At 41.0% G+C, this 21724-nt stretch overlaps 1 protein-coding gene across 9 annotated transcripts in view; it reads left to right on the forward strand.

Moving 5' to 3' along the window:
• Window positions 1–21724, forward strand: part of ptprsa (protein tyrosine phosphatase receptor type Sa) — a 147011-nt gene that overhangs the window by 24815 nt on the left and 100472 nt on the right. For all 9 annotated transcript variants that reach the window (XM_028404782.1, XM_028404781.1, XM_028404784.1 and 6 more), the window contains one exon: window positions 10607–10832. In XM_028404782.1, the coding sequence (XP_028260583.1) occupies window positions 10736–10832 (97 nt within the window). In that variant the 5' untranslated portion in view covers window positions 10607–10735. The remainder of the gene's footprint in view (window positions 1–10606; window positions 10833–21724) is intronic.

Here is a 21724-nt window from a genome sequence, read left to right on the forward strand (position 1 = left end):
CAAGTATACATTGTTCTCCGGGTCACTGGCGCTGGCACTGGCTCCACAGCTTTGTCTGGGGCCAATATGATACTACATCCATCTGTCTCCAGTAAACCCCACATTTTACACTCCCCGTATCCCACCCGTGGCTTCATCATCCATCAGTCAAACTCATCCATTCGGGATGTGCTTTCGCCTGCAGTCTGCGTCTGATTTTGTTTAAAGACACAGGGGTGTGTCTCCTCTATCATTTGTGTATTTCCTTCTGTATGTTGTAATTCAGTATGTAAACAGCCCCCCCCCCCATATCAACCAGCCTCTCTCATTCTGTGCACATATTGCATGTGCATATAATGTGTGTGTGTATCTCCAGCAGAGTAAGTGTATTACATTCCTTTTAAGTTATAGCAGGAGAGCAGCATTTTATTCTCTCCGTCACTCTTTCCCCCTAACTCCATGCAGTGTGGCACATAGCGCAACAATACGCAGCATGGGTGTGCAAAGTGGTGAAATGACAAACGCACAGAGAAAATGAAAGACAGCGAGACAGAGAGAAAGGGGTCTTGTTTATGCATTAGTTGCAGGACTTAAAAGCCCCCCCACCCACTCTACCACCACTTAAAATCAGCGTGGGTACTGCAGGCATGAAAACAAACAAACCCGGCAACCCTCCACCCACCCTGTTGCTACTGGGGTGCAGCTGTTTTGAATACTGCAGAATAAATTTGTTTTTGTGTTCTGCGGTCTCGCCTTAAAAAAATATGATATATTTTATATGCATGCTATAGCGCTGGTCTGACTTTCACACACAAAACTACATAAACTTCAATCATATGCTTCTCAGAGTTCAGTCAGGCAGGGATGGATGGCTAGCTGCAGGTGCCCCTGCTGTGAAGGAATGTGTGGTGTAAAAAACAAAAAAAGGACTTAAAGAGGTTTACCAGCTGTCTGACCTCTGACCTTTGAACTCAGCACAACCACTTCCCTCCTGAACACCCATCCTACCCTGGGCCCTCTGAAATTCATTCTCAAGTCACAACAGAGCACAAAGTGACAGGGTACGGTGGTGCTGGTGGGGGGTCATTTGTCGGAGTGAAAGGGTCAAAGGGTGAACGGGTGCTCAAAGGGAGCGATAGCTGACTTTGTAGACTAGGGTACATGAAACAATCTATACACACAGCTGAGGAGCATGTGGCTGCTGCATGGGCCTCTATTTTATGTACTGTCAGTGAGTGTGTTTCTTTGAAAGTCCATTGTGTTATCATCCCCGCCTTTTTTTTTTTGGCCTTTCCCTACGTGCATGCCTGTTGTCCACAATAACCTTCTGTCTGCCTCACAAACAAACTCTTTATACGAGCTGGTGGGAGGAAAAGTAAGACCAATCCACAACACTGGCTCTGTGTGTTTCAATAAGTGAAAGTTGTGGAGGGATACATTAATATGGATCATGGCCACAGTATTACCTCCCACTGAATCCTCCATTCTGCTCGCGCAGCATCTACCAGCTACTGGCTAAATGCGGGTCACATGAGGTGGCATGAGCCTCGGTTGTTCGGCCAGAGGACACACGACTTTTCACACTGGGCTGTTTGATGGCTATCAAGAATCACTGGGAGGGGGAGTGTGGGGGGAAGGATTTCATGGGGAGGAAGTTTTAGCCCCGGTCTGCTAAAAATATAGAAGGAGATTGTAACTCTTCCTTTGGTTGAATGATTTCAGTTTACGATGAATTTCAATCAAGATATTTGAAATTAATTCATTAAGCATTAATCAAGCTTTTTTTGCTTGGTAAAGCTTAACCATCACAACCGTAAATATAAGTGATTATAATTGACAGAAATTATAATAATTATTCTAATAGCTAAATTGGAAAATAATTCATCTTTTTAAATGCAAATTGTAAGGATGAATTCTTGTTTACTCGTCTTTGTTATTATGTGTTTTTCTCCCACTTTCTTCAGTTGTTTCAACTCTTTAAAAAGCAGGACTTTTTTTGTCCTGTCACATTTGCTCCTGTCTGTTCCTCAATCCTTTTTTTAAGTGGCTGTAAAAAAACAGTTGTCTTTCTTAGTCTGCAGTGGAAGTGCTTCTGGTGGTTGTGATTGTGATTGCTGTCCTGACAGGCAGAAAGACAGAGAGTGTAGGTCAACCTCACCATCTGTCTTTGCTCTTTACAATGCTGTGTGATTGACAGGGGGTGGAGACTCTCCACTAACCTGCAGCCCAAACAGGCATCCGCACAGCCCACTGTACATAGCGTTGCGCAGCGTTAATTGCAATATATGTTTATCTTCTTTTTTTTTTTTTGCACTTGAACATGTAAGCAAAGTCACTTTCATCAGACAAATTGAAAATGCAGCAATTTTTTTAAACAGTAGAGGAGAGACAACCCAGCAGCTTAATCCCAGCAGTGGCAGCACTGGGAATACCATTAGTATGTTTAGTGATGTCCAATTTGTTGTACTGTGTGTGTGTGTGTGTGTGTCCCAGGTGGAGCACTTCTCAGCTTGATGGTGGCACAAATGCAAATTTCTAGTACAGATCAATACCTTTTATGTATACTGCTCCTTTTCATCAATAATCAGATAATGATACAAAAAAGTACAAATTAAAATACACCTTTATTTAATCACTTATGGAAGGAAAAAAACTCTAGGTACTAAAGTGAGGGTAGTACATACTACTTAGCCTGCTAATGGGCTTTGGCCCAGTTTCAGAATCAAATTACCAGGATTAACTCTTTTTTTTTTCCAGTTTTTCCAATTCTTTGGAGGAAAAGCATCCTGAAAAAGATGACCACACTTTTTTTTTCAACAATGCCAGTGGACTTTACCCCATGTATCTGAGTGTATGTGTGCTCCTGTGTCAGTTTTTGTGTACCATTTTTTTCTTCTCTGCTCTTAAGACATGAGTCATTAAAAACCTGCCAGGACAAAGGAGCCCCTCGCCCTACATAAGCAACAGCAAAGGCTGCAGCCACATATTATATTAACTGAATGATCCCTATCAAAGCAGGTGAGAATTACCTTTTGAAACAGGCACATAATGGACTTAATTTATTGTAGATGCCTGATGGAAAGCTGTGACTATCACCCAAACCACTGCACACAGTCAGTCTTTAATGAGTTAACATTAGTTTTATTTGGATAATCAATTTTTTATTTCTGATATCTTGCTTCATTTTGGTATATTTATTCCAGAAACCAATAAATACGAATCTCTGCTTTTTTTAAAGCAAAGGGTCAAACTTAGCCCCCGTTTCGCTCAGCTGTGAGTTTTATTTACATGCCAGCAGTCATTTTGTTGTGTAGGTGTCACAGTTTTTTTTTTTTTTTTCAAATGGTATATCACATTTTTGGAAATGAAACTTCTCAAACCACACAGCAAATGTTGCACACAGAGCCCTGCCAATTGCAGAGAGGAGTTTTGGAGACATTTTCTAAACACCCTGGTCTGCCAGTCTTTCCCTCCCCAGCCTCCTACTCCATCACTTAGAATAATTTCACCTCCCCCCCATCCGCATCCCATTTCCAGAATGAATATGAAGCGAGCTTCCCCAGCTGTCCCAGCCGCCCTTCAAAAACTTCTCTCCTCCTGTGGCAGTTTTTAAAGGGCATTCAAGGCGCTGGGCAGTCGATGTGATGCTTGTCTGACTCTGTCGGCAGTCGGCCAAAAACTGATGTCACCCCTCCGAACCCCTCCCTTTCTCAGTTCTCCACAGTTTCTCTCGAACAACTGCCTCTTTATGTCTCACACCCCCCTCTCTCTCCAACTTCTCAACTGTGACCGGTTCCGTGTCCTAAAATTAAATACACTTATACAGGTTGTCATATTTAGTGGTGCCCTCCTTACTTAGTTTCTTCCTACACAAGGTGATGGCTGTCACAGACAGCGCCACCTGTATAACCTTTGACCTTTATCGTTGTTGGCAGCCCGTGTGACAGACAAGGAGAGGCAGAAGACAACAAGTGTGTGTGTATGCGCATGAAATTTATCTGCCAACTTGTAAGCGTCACAGTTCGGCGAGGTTACACGGGTGACAGATAGTGTGTCACCCCTTAGTGGCAAACAAAAATGGCTGTGCAATAAAGTCTGCATTTAGGTGGTCAGCTCCCCCCGCCCAAGCCTCGCAACTGCCAATCCATTTGTTCCTGCCACACAGACCCAATGTTGCTGCTGTGCACTCAACCTCAGCAGAGGTGGATTTCAGCTAAATGCCTCACAGCCCTGGGTGTTTATTGGAAGGACAGTACTGCCTCATAATGTTCAAGAATAAAGCCATTTCTTCCCGATCAAAGTCAGGGTAATGCTGGCAGGAAAACAAAAAGGTTAAGGATGCTATGCCATAAAAAGTACAAGGAGGCACAACCTGTGAAGTGACCTTCAAATTTTAATACTGCCTGGTCGTCATTTCACAGGAAAAGTTAACAACTTTTAATATTGGGTAAAAATAATTCATGTTATTTTTAGCATTGCTTAGCAGCAATATCTTTTTTTAAAAAAAGCAAACTGGTGCTCCAAAGGTCTTCTAAGATCCTAAAGAAAGGTTATGAGGCTCCCAGTGGGACAGCAGATGGCTGGCACAATGTGTCTCTGAGGTGTTCGTTTCTGGGTCTGGGAAGTTGGGAACGCTTAAGGGCAAAGGCTCATGGGAAAGCTTCTCCAAGGAGAGGTTGCCAGGGCAGGGCATTCTGCAATCTCTTAATGAGGTCATGGTGGTGTAGTACTTCCTACCTATGCAAACAGCCTTCACTTAGAGCAGAACAGGGTGCTCACTACAGAAGGTTATAATTTATATAATATGCGTATATGGTATAAATTCTGAAATCAATGGAGATAGTGACAGTGGGCAGGAGAATGGAAAACATCGCTTTTCTAAAAGCTTGTTAAAGTTTTTCTTGGTCTTACTGTCACATTACTTGCGAATCATAATGGTTTTAGTGCATTTACAATAACAAGCGTTGTTTTTTAATCTTAATTCATTCACTTCATTCACTGTCCTTCATCACTGCTGTTTGCTTGTGTGGGAGACAGAACATCAGCAGAGTTCTTCCTGTTGACGTGTTTCAGGCACTGTAATCAATTGAGACGCTGTAGCGGAGTCTTATATTAGTGCTAAATAAACAACAGAATACAGGAGTGGAGGAGTTTTACAAAGAACTAAAGATAGGGGATACAGTCCATACATAAAACAGACCAGCTGATCTCTGATCAGGCCTCTGCATGCTAAAAATAATTTATGCTCACCTGTACCTGTTGCATGATACAGTGCAGCTTTTACTGCTGTTGGATTTATTACAAGTCACACCCAAATGCTTAACATGCTAATATGACAGACAATACCGTATATATCTTGTCTGTTTTCCCCGTCTAAGCTTTTCTCAATCCACCGGGGCTTCCTCACATGTGGTTAATGACAGGTGAACCTTATTTCAAATTCCTTTGACACCGACATCTCGGGATGGAGTGTATGGGAACGAAAGCTGGGAGGTAGATACACACTAGAGCATTTACATAATAGTCCTGCAGTTCCATGCAAATTCATGTGATTCCCCACCAAACATCTGCAATGCAAGCATAGTTTAGTATGCATGAGTTCAAGGGGGGGAAGGGAGAGAAGAGAGAAGAAATGAGAGAGATGTAAGGTGGAGGGGAAAAAATAAAACGAGAGATGGAGGATAAGAAGGATGACTAGTCTGATCAGGGGGATATATTTAGACAAACACACCTTCCTTCACACAAAGATATCTCACTGTAGAGTTTGCCTAAAGAGGTATAATATTCTGATGCAGGAAGGAAAGGTTGAAGGTGTGTTTGTGCTTCAGTGTGTGTGTGTGTTGTGGTTATTTAGATTGCTTACATAATCAATAGTTTTTTGAGCATGGTGGTTAAAAACAGATGGTTGCTGTAGTCTGGTTTTATTGCTGACATTGTGTGGTGTATACCTCTGCTTACGTCTCACAAAGACAGATAAATAAACCATATGTGTTCTCATTATGGATTTTTACACCTAATCATTACACAGATGCACACATAAAAGTGCAAATAACATAGAAATATAAAAATAACTTGCAGCTATAAGTATCCATATGCAAATTATTGCATACATAAATACACATATGCTTCGTACATAAATACATACATTATGCATAATAGCCCTAGTCATAGCATACAAACGTCATACTGCGTCTTATATCTTTGTGTTGTTAGTCCACTGTAAGGTAGGATATCAATTAAAAGCAGCAAACTGGTTGAGATAAAAGCTTGAAACTTGAAGGGTAAAGCATAAAAACAGCTGCTGAAGGCTGAGCATATGTGTAAACAGAAAATAAACCAGAGAAGATAGTATTTTATTATAACTTGTTGCTTGTGCTGACGCATTAAGGCAAACTGAAACTGAATTTATTTCACTATACAGGTGTTATATGGGTCAGCAAAGGTTTACGTGATAAATTTTCCATTCTGTTGAACCAAATAGATTAAAATTATGGAAAAAGACACATCTTGATGAGGCTCACAAACGCTGCTGTTTTGTAAGTAATGTCTCCGATTGAACAAAATAATGAACCTGTGTGGGCCTCAGCTCTTTTTTTCCAACATGGCCTGTATAGAAATGTCAAAGCTGTCCTTGGATGGACTTTGCATTCACATTAGCTGCAGAATACCTTGGAGGTTCCTTTAATGTGAAAGTGACACACAGAGGTTAGGAAGCTCTTTTGTGTTAGATTGACCTTTGTCTTTGTTTAGGCGATGGTGAGCACCCAGCATCACTCACTCTGATGCTGTTGTGACATGGGCCATGATGCTCTGACAATACTTTATGAATACTATATAATGTAGTGTTATTATATTTTATTATTAAAATGTTTAGTGGTGCCGTACTTTTAAAGCACAGATGCCTTCAAAAAAAAAAACATCATTACACATCAAACATCACTTTTGATCATTCAGCTCAACCAACCTGTGGTGTTTTTAAGTGTATCTTCTTAAGCGGACTTATTTCATAAAAAGAGATTATAAGTGTTGTCCCTCGAGTGATAAGTAGTTTTGTTTTTTAGATGCATGTTTATATTCTCACTGCGTCTCTTTGTGTTGTTATAATGAAACACTACAGCCTGCATGAAGCCTGCATGGTCTCTCATTTAGAAATTCTTAGCTCACATCTTCACATCTTTTTTTTTAATTTTCCATGGCTCCCATTGTGGTTTGTGTTTTAGGTGTGCATGTGCACACATTTCATATCTAATCCAGCTGGCCCCAGCTCTCATTTCATGCTTATGGCGCAAATTCCCATCTCCTCTTCCCTTCAGTGCCGTTCACAATCTCAGTAATCAAATGCATTAGTATCAATATTGCATGGGGAAACGAGCTGAATTTAAAGCTTGACCATGTCAAAGCCAGAGTCCCTGATAGCCGGCGACTGCCACCACTCAGTGGAAATTGTGCTGCCATTTTGGCTGTAATTACTGGCGCCGGGTTAATATCTCGAGTGATAGGCAGTTTGCACAGGGGATAAAAGTTCCAACTTCAAAATATATTCATTGCCCATCAGTGGGAATATCAGAGAGTTTAATGAACAGACTTTTGTCGCTGTGAGGTTTTTTTGGCACTATTTAATATCTTTTTAGTGGCATGTTAACAAGTTTTACTTTTTCCACCTTCGCCAATACAAACTGATACTAATAGGGGTATCAGGGTAACTACCCCTTTAAAAAAAGCCGTCATATTCAATCAGGCTGTGTTGAAATCTGCAGAACGTGATCATTGACAGTTCCCTCTCGATCCCAGCCCATAATGTGGAAGTATCTGAGGGTTTATCAATCGATTGGTCTCTACTCTAACATTGCCAGAATGCTAAATACCCGATCATTCTTCTGCCGATTTCTAGAGGGGGGGTGATGAATGCTTTTAGCAAGGGTTGACAGGTATTCCCATGGTGGTGCTAATAGCTGGAGAAACATGCTGCGCTTTTAATACCGTGGCTTTCTTCGAACAGTGCGTTGGTTTATACCATTTTTATATGGTCGCAAGCAAATATGACATTGGTCTTCTCAGCATACACTGAATGCACAAATAACATTCAGTTGTACTCAGTGACTACCAGACAAAAGGTGAGTTTGAGTTGGAGGTTCCCGAATCCCTATAGATTATGTGTAGGCATGCATATATCATTCTATGTAAACGTCTCTGTTCGATGCTTCAAACATTTCAAAAAGGAAAGGGGTCATTAACTCTTAGCAGACAGCACGTATGGTTGAACGAGAGCCCACACACACACAGCCTTAGGTTATGTTTGGTGAGGGTGTTCAACAACAATAGCAGATGTAATTGTGTTGTGAAGTTTATATAGCAACCAAAGGTGGAGATTGAAAGCCATGGCCTAAAGGAAGGGCCATAAATCATAACCTTGCAAGCAGAGAAAGAGTAAATTCCCTTCAGGCATGCGAGATTCCCCTCTACCTACCCCAGTGTTTACACTCAGAACAATAGGGACATCATTCAGAAGTCCCCAAGACAATTTGATACCCTTCTATTCATGTTTCGGCATTTTTTTTAACCAATGACATCACCCGTGCTCCAGGTGACAAGAAAAGGGAAGAGAGAGAGAGGAAAAAAAAACAAGGATGCACATGTTGGTCGCGTGTGTGTGCGTGTGTTGAAAGCTGAGCTTGTGAAATACACCCACTTTTTGTTGTCACCACAAAAGAGCTGTTGTTGATCTCTCCTCTCCTTTTGTGTTTCTCTAAATGTGCACGTGTCACATGTTCTTGATTTCCTGTTTGAATTAGGAGGTGAATATAGATTTTGTTTCATATATTGCTTTTGTTCTCAGTGCGCCTGCAGCTGCCTATGTGTTTTTTTTATGTCAATGTAAGAGTCAGGTCTAGGAGATGTGAAGGGCGGGGCACTTTCATACGGCTGCTGTCTGAGGTGTTTAGTTTCACTGCAGTTAGCTGTGGTTTTCTGCCTCTCAAAGGGCCATGGTCTATTGAACTCTTCTGCCATTCCTTATAATGGAAATGTAAGATGATTCATTTTCTTTTATTTAAAATGAGTTTTTTTCAATGTATTTATTTCTTTGAATGGAGATTATGTAACATCTTTAGTTAGTGTTGCTTCCACTTTTGTTGCCAGTGAAGGATGAGAACATGATATCATAAAAAGACATTGTGACAGGGAGTATATATTCTGGTGATGTAAAGTCACTTTGTTTTAACCTTTGTGTCGCTGATCCTGATTGCATCTGAATAATAGAAGCTGTCACTTTGTGAGGATGTTTTTGAAGCACGTTCATTTCACATTTCACTCTTCAACGCTCTCGAAGTGCAGAGCAGGTAAAGATGTTACGATGCGTTCAGGGGTAGTTTGACTCTCCAGAATCAAAACAATAAACCTGTGTTGACAGAATGTTAACTTGTAGTATTATTATTATTATTATTATTATTATTATTATTATTATTATTATTATTATTATTATTATTATTATTAACCTCAGCGTTTAATTGCACACTATCCTCTCAGTTTGTACTGTTGTACTCTGTTAACCACCTAGTGTGTAGGTAATTAATCTCCCTTCTAGAGAACGGCCCTCACGCCCCCTCGTTGTCGGCTCGGCTGAGTAGAAGCATCCCCGGAGCTTGGAGGAGTTCATTGTGTTGCACAAGGACACTAAAGCGGGGCAGATGCTGCCTGATATGGGCTTGACCTTTCTGTCCTGTGATCAGGGTCCTCTGAGAGCGGGCAGATCTGTGTTTCATGTTTGCTGCTTGATTACAGAGACAGACGATGCTTTCTGTGGAAGTGTCCTTGGGTATAATGCTGCTCACACCTGCCTGAAAGTGTGTCAGCTGAACATCATCCACATAAAACAAACATTACATTCATGTCATGGCTATTTCTTTCACTTTCACTCATCCATTTCTTTTTAATTAAGCAGTATATATGATACTTGGTGGTGGCTCTTTGCTGCTCTAGCCATATCAGAGTGTGTGTGTGTGTGTGTGTGTGGGTGGGTGGGTGGGTGGGTGGGTGTCATCCCTGGTTCCTCTGTGTGTAGCCCGGGGGATTAATGGCAATTTGACTAAAACAAAGAGACGACGCCTGGAATATCATTGGGTGCCTGTGTAATTACAAGGCAATGAGATAAGCAAATAATGAGAAGATTGGATGATTAGAAAGAAAAGAAAGAAAACAGTGACTGCCCTGTCAATTCATGGAGACGCTGGTTGTGAGACGGGAAGGTTCACAGGTTTAGGGGATGTGTTTTTTTTTTTTTTCCAATACTGTTAGTGCCAACCTTGTTTCCTTACTTGCATTTACATGTCAGCAGTAATGAGGGGTTGTAAATAAAGTGCAGCAGAGTGTTGCACTCTGTGTGTTTATCAAAACTCACATGTCCTTGCTGATGTGTGAAAAACTACTACTTGTAACTGTAGGTGTAGGGCTAAGAGTGTCCTGTCAGATATAGGTTGGCACCATTTCATTTAAGTATTTTTCACCCGTCTGACTGGAAGTATTGCAGTCGGACCTAAATCATCGCTGCGTGATAAAAATGCTATGTAGTCATTTGCCATTTGTGGATTAGGTGTATAACATTGTTTTCTGTGTCTCTGTTCTTTTCCAGAGTGCCGAACCATAACTGTGTGAAAGACCCCAAACGTCCCCTGTGCAACCTGGGCCTCGGCTCTCCGGCCAGGTCAAAGACCAGTCCCACCCTGCCCCTCCCTGCCCCCCCTTCCCTATCGGAGCCAAGATGGCCACCAGTGGCACCCCTTGTCTCTCCTTGCCACTCCTAATGCCTGTGACCACTCTGCTGCTATCACTGCTGCTCACCGGCTCCCACGCCTTATGTAAGTAACATGACGTTGAGAAGCTGTGCTACTACTAATAACCTCTCAGCTTTCCTTTTTCACATCTGATACAGTGGTTAGGATTATTGAATAAGTACAAAGGATGTAATGTAAAGAAACCTGTCTTCATCCCCTCATAGAGATGTATGGGCTGCTTTTAATACTGTTCCTAATAGGTCTGTTTTTAGCCTTAACGTGTACATTTCTTAAGCAGAAATAAGGTGACTATGTTGTGCTTCCATTATAGTCCAGTGTCATACCCCTCTTAACAGATGTGATGATCTGTTATATAGACATATAGAATTTGGCTTTCTTAAATTGATTGGCGATCAATCAGCTTATCCCAGGCTAAACTAGTTATTATTGAGGACACGATGTCTGCCTGTGTATCTTTGTCCTCCATAACTTCCCGTGAAACGTCAGTAGTCTCTTATCCTACCCTGTCAACTCCTGCTTAGGATTTGTTCTGCACCATTTCCCCGTTAAGATGGGCTTAGAGCAGCATTAAGGAGACAAAACAAAGAGGAGGCTCTGCAGAGAAATAAAACAAGAGTGATGGCGAGGTGGGGAAGCTCCCCCTTGGGTTTTCATTGTTTGTAAATCCTGTGTGAGTGTGTGGGTAAAGTGTGTTGGTGCGTATGTAAAAAAACAAAAAAACAAAAACAAAAAAAACAGACTTATCTTATATGTTTGAAACGTGCATACATCCTGGTGCGTGTTAGCTTTGGACTGCGTCGATGACAAGATTGTGCCTGTTTGTATTATTATACTGCATGTATACGGGGAAATGCAGGGTGATGGCAATGTCTCATTTTGAGTGGATGTACAATAAAGTGAGTGATAGGATTCTTCAAAGCTGATTCCGATGTGGCCTTTACTGTTGTTTCACAGGTGCAGGTTCTACAACTGGAACTTAGAGTCCGAAATTTCTGTCAATCTTATGTAATTTGCAGGATTTTTTTCCATGCTGTCTGTCACTGCCTCCATCTCAGTGTTGACATTGTGATTTTTCTCAGAGGTTCATGATAATATGAGGAGCACTTGATTTTTCTCATGTTGCTGCAGAGCTGTCTACCTTTTGATTGCATGGAGGTTGGAGTGTCTGGTCGCATAATTGGAGTGTCTTTCGGCTCTGGTGCCAAAAAAAAAAAAATATTTGAAATTTCAGATGTCAGACAGATGTCTTTGTTCTTTTTTCCTTTATGCCTCCTCTGCCTCAGCGACAAGGCCACAAACTCCAGCAGAGTGAAAGTCTCTTTAACATGTTGCATATTAGCATGTTCTCTTACTCGCCCGCAGTATGCCAGAGCTCCGTTTCCCTTCCTTCATCGCCTCTGTTTGCTCAGCCTGGTTTAAATAACATTCAGTGCAGTCTGCTTCATATTTGATGGAGATTAGCTTCCCCTCTCTCTGTCACACACAACAGTAGGCCTCTTTCCCCATCTGTCAGTATCTGCCAGTCTTTGTCTACTCCAGCCTGTAGATATGATTGCTGTTTTCGTCAGGCTCTCTCACTCTGTCTTATTGTCTCTTTCTCATGTTCACACTTGTTTTTTTTCATGTTCCTCCCCCCCTGTTGGCAACACACACAGAACTTTCAAGTACACTGCCCCGCTCTTCCTCCTTTTTTTGGAGGGCACGCAGTGTTGCTTCACCATTATATTTGGAAAATATATGCACACACATACACACTACTGTCTTATGCTCAACCACACACACACACACACACAGTAGTGTGTCCAATTATTTCCGCTCCCACTTTGGTGGACTGAAAGGATGCCACCGTTTAGCAGAAAAGCCCAGCTGAAAGCATGATGTCATCCTTTTCTCTCCCGTCCCTCCCTCTTGTTCTTCTCTCTCTCTCTCTCTCTCTCTCTGCCCTCCATTCCTTTTATTTATGCTCATAAATCACAGTGGGAAGGAGACATTTTTAATCAAAAGAGAAAGAAATATGGCTCAATAAATCCTGCCGCTGCAACCATAATAATACTCTGCTTGCGTGCACGTCTGTATTTGTTTGCATACATTTGTGCATACATGTGGGCATGTGTGTACGGTGGCTGAATCATACTGATGTGTGTCACCTGTGCTGTGTCATAGGTGTCTCTAAAATATTAATCAATTTATAGAACTTTGTATTGTCTGAGCCTTTTTTTTTAAAGCCCCTCTTTCAGGAGAAAGTTGAGCACAGATAAGGATAAATATCAAAATAAATATTTAATCAAGCCAATTACACTCACACTGACAACACAACCAGTACACCAGGTTGACGATACAATCATAATTAATGATTGATGAGCTATTCAACTATTTATAGAACTCTATGTAAAGCTAAAAACCAGGGTGCTCTTACCCATGATTAAAGGGAATGGATCATTTTAACACAGCAGGTAAATACATACATGGAAATTGTAATAATAGGCATTATCTTGCGATATTTGATTGTATGCTGATTTGTTGACAGGTAGGTAGGCTGGGTTTGTCATTTCATCATTTTTATGTCATTTTACCTCCTTCTCACCTCTTCTCCATCTTTTATTTTTTGGCCCTTTTAGTTTAGTTCTCAACAATACCACTCTTGGCAAAGCACTCCTAATAGTAATTGGCCAGAACTCACAGTGATGGGGTGAGGGTGTTCAATTATTTATATTCCTTTGAAACTGCCAATTGGAGAGAAAAAAAGAAGCCCTTTAGTGGAGCTGTGTTTCTTTTTCTTGTTCCCTACATCTTCACCCCAGTGTTTTCTCGCTCCTTGTTTCTCTCTCTCTGTGTGTTGCTCTTTGTCTTTCCTTCTGCTTCACTCACTCCTTATCTTTTCTAGTCAAATTATATTTGAGCTCGACGCTGTTGTGTTAATTCTGTCAAATTCAATTTCATATGCACCCTGCTGCTACATGCCGGGCTCCCGTGTTTTACTCTATACACACTGTTTTTCTCTGGAACAAGAGGAAAACAAGTTAATTTTTAATTGAGTTACAGGCATGAATCCCTGCCTCCAGTAGCCTGTTGGTGCTGACTGAGGTTCGGTTGAATTTTGTATGAAAGGAGTCATCTGTCCTTTGTAATAAGTGGATTTTAGCTGCTCCCTTAAAGTCAGAAATATTTGTACATGTAACATATTATCAGCATCCTCGAAGGCAGCTCAGAGAATGTGTAATATTACTAATCTCCTTTTTACTCAGCATAGCCTTGTTCCACTGTCATAACATACAGCGTGACACTAAGGCCCCGTTCACACTGGAGAAAGTCATTCCAGCTAGAGTAGGATTGAGCCCAGACAGCCTTTAAGCTGGATGTGTTCAGACCTATTTTCAAATCTGGCTAGCACACAGTTGTGTCCGCACTCAATCCGGCTTCATCCAGCGTGTTTGCTGTTCTCCAAACCACTAGGTGGCACCTCGTAATATGGCTAATAATGTGGCAAGCCGGATTCGCTAGCCAGCAATCAAACTGGATTCAGCTGGATTGGAGGTGTTCACACTCGGAAAAAAACACATCTGGATTGATCTGGATGCGGCCAAATCCTGCTTAAGCCACATTTTTTCCCCCAGTGTGAACGGGGCCTAATTGGTTTTGTCCAGTCAAAGTTTGTACCTGTTTCGGTCAGCACAGTGGATCAAAAAGCTTTCAGCCTTTATAATGACGCTTATATATTTTTTCTATTTTTGTTATTATCTCTTTCTCTTTTTTTAGCCTCTTTCCTCTGACATGCTCCAGCGGTTTGAGCGATGTTCTATGAACTGAATTTGACAGAACAATACATGAGATTGAAGTATGTGAAAGGTGCTTTTCTTCCAGCAGTAAGGACTTCAACACATCAGCAAGGTGGTTTTTAAAATCATAATGTCTTCAGTGCTTTGATGAGCAACTTTAGATCTTCAAAGGTTTTCCAATCCTGCCAAAAAAAAGAGAGAGAGATTTTCCTTGATGCCTTGATGGTTTGGTAATTTTTTTAAACCTCTCAGACTGCACAGGGGGAGGCTTTTCCTGCTATCTAACTTAGATTTAACTATAGTGAGCAATATACAGTTGACGTGTGGTTTTTCAGCGTAGAGATTGCATCTTGTTTTCTCTCCATTTTCTCTTGTCCTTTTGTTTTCATCGAACCTATAACACCTTTGGCAATTTGAGGTGTCCTCTTCATTGAGCCAACAAGTGTCAATTGCCTCAAGTGAGTCTCTAAATGACACAAAATTGTTCTCGATTCACCTCGTCTTGTGTGCTCCGCGGCCGTTTTGAAATCAGACACACACACTTAAGCTTAATTTCCGTCCTCTCTCTGAGGAATCGAGCCTATTTATTTCCAATAGGCTGAAGGATACTTAGTGTCTTTTGCTTTTTTTTCTTTCCTTAGCCTTCAACAATGGTTTCAGTGGGACCAATTTGTGCATATTACGAGTGTGCCACTCTGTTTTAGAAGTGCAGCTTTGCTGTGACAGCAGTGTGGTCGGGCAAAGTTTTTTTCACCTCTGGGTACCAACACTCTAGAACTTCCCAACTTCCCACATCCTGCCACAAGTCCCACATGGACGGCAAAGCCTGTGCCCTGCAAGTTTGTTTGGAGTGTATTCAACATGGAGCTGTGATGCAATTGCAAAGGGTTTGCAAGTAAGCATTCCATTTTGCGTACTGCTGGCCTTGAAATTTTTAGTATTATATATGATAATAAGATTTAAGTAAGCCATATATTTCCAACTTTCCTTAGCTTATTCTCAACATGTCATATGTTTTATTGGAAATACGAATTTGGAACTCTATTTGTAGTTATAGCTTAGACACTTTTTCATCATTGAAACCAGGGTGCACAATTAAGACTACAAAAACACACGTAGCACCCAGGCTGCCCTATGAGCAAATCCCAATTAGCCTCTCTTCCTTATGTCCTAATTGCAAAGGCAACGGCTTCATTAACCCTAAAGCTTGCACAGTCAAGGTAAGGGTACACTGGAATGAAAGTTGACCCAAATGTGCCCTGTGGACAACGTCTGCACCTGACAGTTTTTTTTACTGACAGAGCTTATATCCTTAAACTACACTGGTAAAATTGTAATACAGTGATCCCACTGTATAACGCAGTTCCTTATTTTGCAGCCTCTCAGTTTTGCAGTTTGATCTTTGGTTTCATTGTATATTACTGGACTTATTTTTCTATGGTCTGAACTTTGAGAGTGTTTAAACGGTTACCTGTAAGTCTTCACCTTCGTTTTTGAAGGTGGTGTATGTTCTTACAAAACATTTTTCTCTTCAGAAATCATCAAACAGACTTTTTTTCCCCCCTTGTTGTCTGTTTGGCCTGGTTCAAGTTTTTGCCTTGGTCTGCTGGTCTTTACAAGTCTCTCTCTCCCTCTGCTGCTGGCAGTGATTGTGTGTGAAAACCTCCAGACAAGACAAAGCAAGACGGGTTTAGAGTAAAGGCTTGGTTTCCATAGCGATGGTGCTTGCCCAGGCAGCCTGTGAGAATTGGTCCTGATTGATGGGGCTTGGTTGTTTTGGCCTGCAGGGTGTGTGTGTGTGTCTGTGTGCGTGTGATTGCATATGTGTATCTGTTCATGCGTTTACTTGAATGCACATTTAGCTAAATCAATGTGTCTGTCTGTTCGTCTGTCTGACTTGTCTATAGGCCAGTGTGTCTGCTGATGGAGTTTTTAGTCATATCCAGGTCTTTAGCAGGCATGGTGGATCTTTTTGGACAACTGTTAGTTGGACACTAGTCAAGCTAATAAATCTCCACAGTGTCATTACAAATGGTGCAAAACTGTGAAGTGAATTCTGAAATTAAAAGTGTGAAAAAAACAAGTTGCCTAATCGCACCACTCAGTTCATTGGTTGTTTATCCTAGGCAAGTCAGTCCTGATAGTGCCCGTGTGTGTGTGTCATGTGTCTGCTGATTTGTTAATATCAAAATTAAGTTTAATCTCTATTTAGCTTCACTAAATCCACTTCTTTTAAATTGGTAACACACGGTGCTTCATATTGCTGCCATCCTCTTCGTAAACAAACCAAAAAGATTTTATACCTGCCGTTGCACACAGGCAGTAGAGAGTATCTGTTCAGATAAAATGGCACTGGTGGGATAAAAATATGTTGAATAAATTATACACTTTTGCCTCATTACTGCAATTGCAACTGTTAAAGCAAACAAAAAACTTTACACTCTAAATTCTTACCCTGAATATACCATTTTCCCCCCAGGCGGATTGCAAGAAAGTGGGATTAGTTTGCTAGTTGTGCCTCTAATAGCACCAAATGTTCTTTTCAGACGTCACTGGTACATGTGCCATGTGCTGTGAACTATACCTATTTGTAGCAAGATGGATAACAAGTGCCCTTTAGCAATTCTCTGCCTTTCTCTCTACAAATCACTGAATGGCTGTGCATCATTTTGTCTTCCCCACTTTGCTAATTCAGCAGATAATAGCATCTATTTATGACCCGAGAAGCTTTTTTCCATCAATTATGGTATTAGTCATAAAGCCAGTCCCCTCCCTCCTCTTATCCTCCTCCCTGACCAAACGACAACAGCAAAGTACCGTAAATGGAACCCGTCTCATATTCACACTCCCACCTCCCACTCTCCCCCACATTATAATCACAGTGCTGGTGTATTCTGCGTTATCGGGTTTAACAGAGGTACTGGCCAGTAGCAGGTGGTTGCTGTATTAGCTAAACAAGCGTCTGTGTGCTCAGTGTGAGTTTTTCCTCCTCCTTCTATCCAGTCTTGTTTGCGCCGATCTGTTCTATTCTCGGGGCCTTGTGAAGATAGCTGGGCCCCCATTGCTGGCTATTTTAGCTCAGGCCATGTCCCCCCCTGCTAGGCAGATAAAGACTGGTCTTGTGCGCTTATCTGGGCAGTGCCGTACCTCAGTCTGTCTGAGGGAAGCTTAGGGAATAGAGGGAGACTTTGGTGGAGGGGACAAATGGCCGCTGCGGGTGCTGTGTCCTTTCAATGTCATCTCTGGTAACATACTGCATACCAGACTTTTATACCTAACCTACCTTACAGCAGTAGAAGTGTATACATTTTTAGAAAAGGTGGCACAAGTGGGGAATTAAACTATCATTCTGATAGAAAAAAATAGAAGACCTTCCAAATCTTTTCATAAAAAATGAATTGAATGATGCTTTTACCCACAGGTAGTCTCCATGTAAAATTGATCTGGCAACTTTGCAAATGAAAATGTGCTAAAATAACAAAAGTCAGCCAATAAGATGGTGATATATGTAGATAAATTGTAGACTAGTGCCAGCCTGTCTTCACCAGCAAGGCCCAACATGAGGTTGATATTACAGTCCATGAAAACAGAACATGTGCGGATTTCTCTGGCTGAATCTCTTATGTGCTCATGGTGACTTGTGTTTTAAGATGTTCTTTACTTAACCTGATACCATATTTTTTAATGGCTAACCTTTGCCAGTAGTTTTTTTAATGCCAATTTCAGCCAGGTTGAAAAAAACAAAGGAACAAAAAAAAAAAACCCGTTGTGTCAGGGGGACTTGAACGTTGAAATCCTAAGGTGTAGTCTGCAGCGTTGCATGTACCACCACCATTCCTGATCTGGATTGAATGACATTGGGCAATACGTTCATTTGTTCTGTTAAAAATAAAAGTTACCATATGTCATACCTGGTGGATTTATGTCCCCCAAAAAATGACGTTAGTATGGCTAGAGAGCATATGAAAGGGACAAGTTTCAAAGTGTCAGAACCCGCTAGCATAGTCACTGCTTGCAATGATATCTCTGCAGAGGCATTCCTTCCACACTTTAATCACTTTAATCACTCAGTTTAAAAAGTTAATTATGCTGTAGGAGAGACTTAATGTTCTGTGTATTTAAAGAATCTGTGCGTGTGTTGATTTGGCCATAGGCCAAAAGGAGTCAAAGCAACATTGGCACATCAGATATCTGCAATAATCTTGTATCGTTCATCCAAAAATAGTGATGGCTCTCTGTATCTATGGGACAGAACCCAGTCAATGCAGGCCACATTGTGAATGTTACACTGGCAGTATGTCCCAGTACTCCTTATAGGGAAATTTTAAGCACTTTAAATCTAGACACCCTTCAACCTTTTCTACCCTGCAATTACTAGTGTTGTGGCAAGGTTCAAATTCTAAAGACAAAAAAAAAAAGAAAGTCTTAAAGTCGGTGGTAACTTGCAGGAGGAGCCCAGAGGCACATGGCTGAGGAAAAAAAAAGGTTAATTACCCTCTTAACAGTTCAGACAATCACACACTACATACCTGTAGTAATTGTACTATAATAGGCCTTCATGGGTCTATGGCCAGTGGCAGAGGGTGGCGTGTTCATAAAAGTATAAACACAGACATGGGGCACATATAGAAAAATATTAGTACGCTTTCACTGACTTTTTATTGTATGGTATGTCTATACAGAGAACTTTTGGTTCTCTATAGACACAGAGGTTACACTATAAAAGCCATCACATCTGAATGAGTTCTTCCCATTTTCCAGTATTGTCCTTGCTGCTTTTGTTAAGAAGCTGAATCCTTTGAATTGAACCAACATTTTCTTTTAAGGATCTGACTTGTCCATAAGAAACTCTATCAGAACTTGCTTGCTGTTCCTGATACAAATGTTGCGTGAGACACGTTTACTCCAACTGTTGTTCAGAAATAATACATCAACAGATTAAAACTAGTTCAAAGAGAACAATGCATGACACGCAGCAGTCAGCATTGTCAATAGGAATTCAGGTAGCGTGAATGTGGGCCTGCAGCTGAGGGTGAGACTGTTGTTATAAGGCAGATGTGAAGAAAAGAAATGGGAATTGGCATAACAGTGACTCTTCCAACGAGATCTATTGATTGGAAGCACAACAGTAGAAGTGAATCCCGTGTTTTCATTTGTGTTTTGAAAGAGTGTTTGAAACCACAAAAGAAAAAAAAAGTTATGAAAACTGGTTTTCATCACTCTCTGTCCTTCTCTTGTACACCTTGTGTCACCTTCTCTACATCATTGACCTCTCCACCTCCTCTCGCGCTCCATCCTCATGTCATTCCCTTTCCCTCACCGCTCCCTAGCTGCCTCTCTTTATTTAAACCTTCCTGAGGTAATATTGAAAACTATATACAGTACATTATGAGAGCATCCTGAATCTGTCAAGGAGTTAAATTCATACTGACATGCAGGCGGGAACACTTATTGTTCATCGCTCTCATCCTGTGAAGCAACAGAGAAAGCGAAAAGCACGGACGACTGGGTGGAAATGTCAAATGGTCCAGGGGAAAACTAATCAAAGAATGCTGGCCTTCAGCAAAACCACCGCCACAGGCCTGATCTGTGTAAATCCCTCTTCTGTCTCAACAGAGGGCACATTGTAAGGGGAGGTCAAATGCAGAGGAGCTGTGTTGTGCAGTCGCAGAATGGAAATTGAAAGTGTAAAATGTCAAAAGGGATCATTGTATGCAGCAGACAAATAAAGCTGGCCTACTGATTGAAGGAAAGCTACGCTGTCTATAGTAAACTACATTACTGTTAATTTGTTCACTCATATTTTGATCCAGATTTTGAATCACTGACTTGACTTGTTTTTTTTACTTATGATATGATATGATTGTGATTCATTTTTTTTAAATTAAAATTTTACCTCTAAATAATTTTTCTTACTTGATCTATTTCATTATTGGATTATTAAGCAACTTTGAAGCACTATGAATTGTAGTACACAAAAAGTGCTTTTTAAATAACGTTACATTGACTGATTGACATGGATCTAAAGGTCGACTGTAGTGTGGCTCCGTGTTGCATTTTTAGGGCTAAAAGGTTGCATGCATAAAACTACTATATGTTTAATGCTTGTATGAGAGAAAATGACACCACACTAGCAGGTGGCAGCCACCATGCCCACGAACAGAAGGATTGCTTGGTCGTAATTGAAATATTCAGACAAAAACATGAGACGAGCATTCTGTATTTGTCAAAGTAAGTAAGAGCATTTGGTGCATATTAAGCTTGTATGTTCTCAGATATGCTTCCATTATGTTGGAAAATTTGCCTTTGTCTGGGGGATATTTCTAGCAGGAAGCATTAAAGCTGACCAAAACAAACATTTTGAAGGAGAAGCAACAATCATTTGCACTTTCATTTCACCATCAGAAGACTAAGAATCAATATTTCCAGCATTAAAAAAAGATTGTCAAGGCAGCACCTCAGCCCTTTTAACACCTGTCATAAAAGTGGAAGTTTCATTTCTCCTCTGGCTGATTTATTTAGCTCAGTGTGGTTTCTGTCAATATCCAGCTCTCACTGCTTGCCGGGATGATCGCAATGTTACTCACATACACCAGAAAAAGAAAAAGAAATCACTTCAACATGTGTATGGAGCAGCACACTAAATTAACAGACAGCAGTTGAAACGAAAGCAACTATGTCACCCTTTAAGAGTGGGTGACATACATTCACTAAGCTTGTAAAATCAAGGTTAAGTGTGTCTTGCATTGGCATCCTGTTGTATGGATGAGATATTTTAGTGTCTGTTATGTAACTGCTCATCCTTTGGAGACTGGAGGAAAAAAAACATTAGCTGGATGGAGAAATTGTGAAAATTGTTGTAGAGATTAGTACAGTGACTAAAAAAAGTTAGTTTTCTGTATTCTTTGTAATATTTGCATCAGAAGCTGTTATTTGTGGGGGCAGTTAGGATGAACTTTGCATGCCGTGCTTGTGCTGTCCTGAGGCGGTACACTCACCCTCCTTTCTTTATCCTTTCTCCTTGTCTTGCGCTACTTCTCCTCGCCTCCGTTCTCTCAGCTCCCTATCTCTCTTTGCCTGATAATGAATGCAGGAACTCTCCTTCATGTGTGTTTAGCAGTGCCTGGAGACTGGTGACGGCCCGTGGTCCCTTAATTATTAATTTGACGTTATGCGCTG

This window comes from Parambassis ranga, chromosome 4 (assembly GCF_900634625.1).
Source record: "Parambassis ranga chromosome 4, fParRan2.1, whole genome shotgun sequence".
Taxonomy (NCBI): domain Eukaryota; kingdom Metazoa; phylum Chordata; class Actinopteri; family Ambassidae; genus Parambassis; species Parambassis ranga.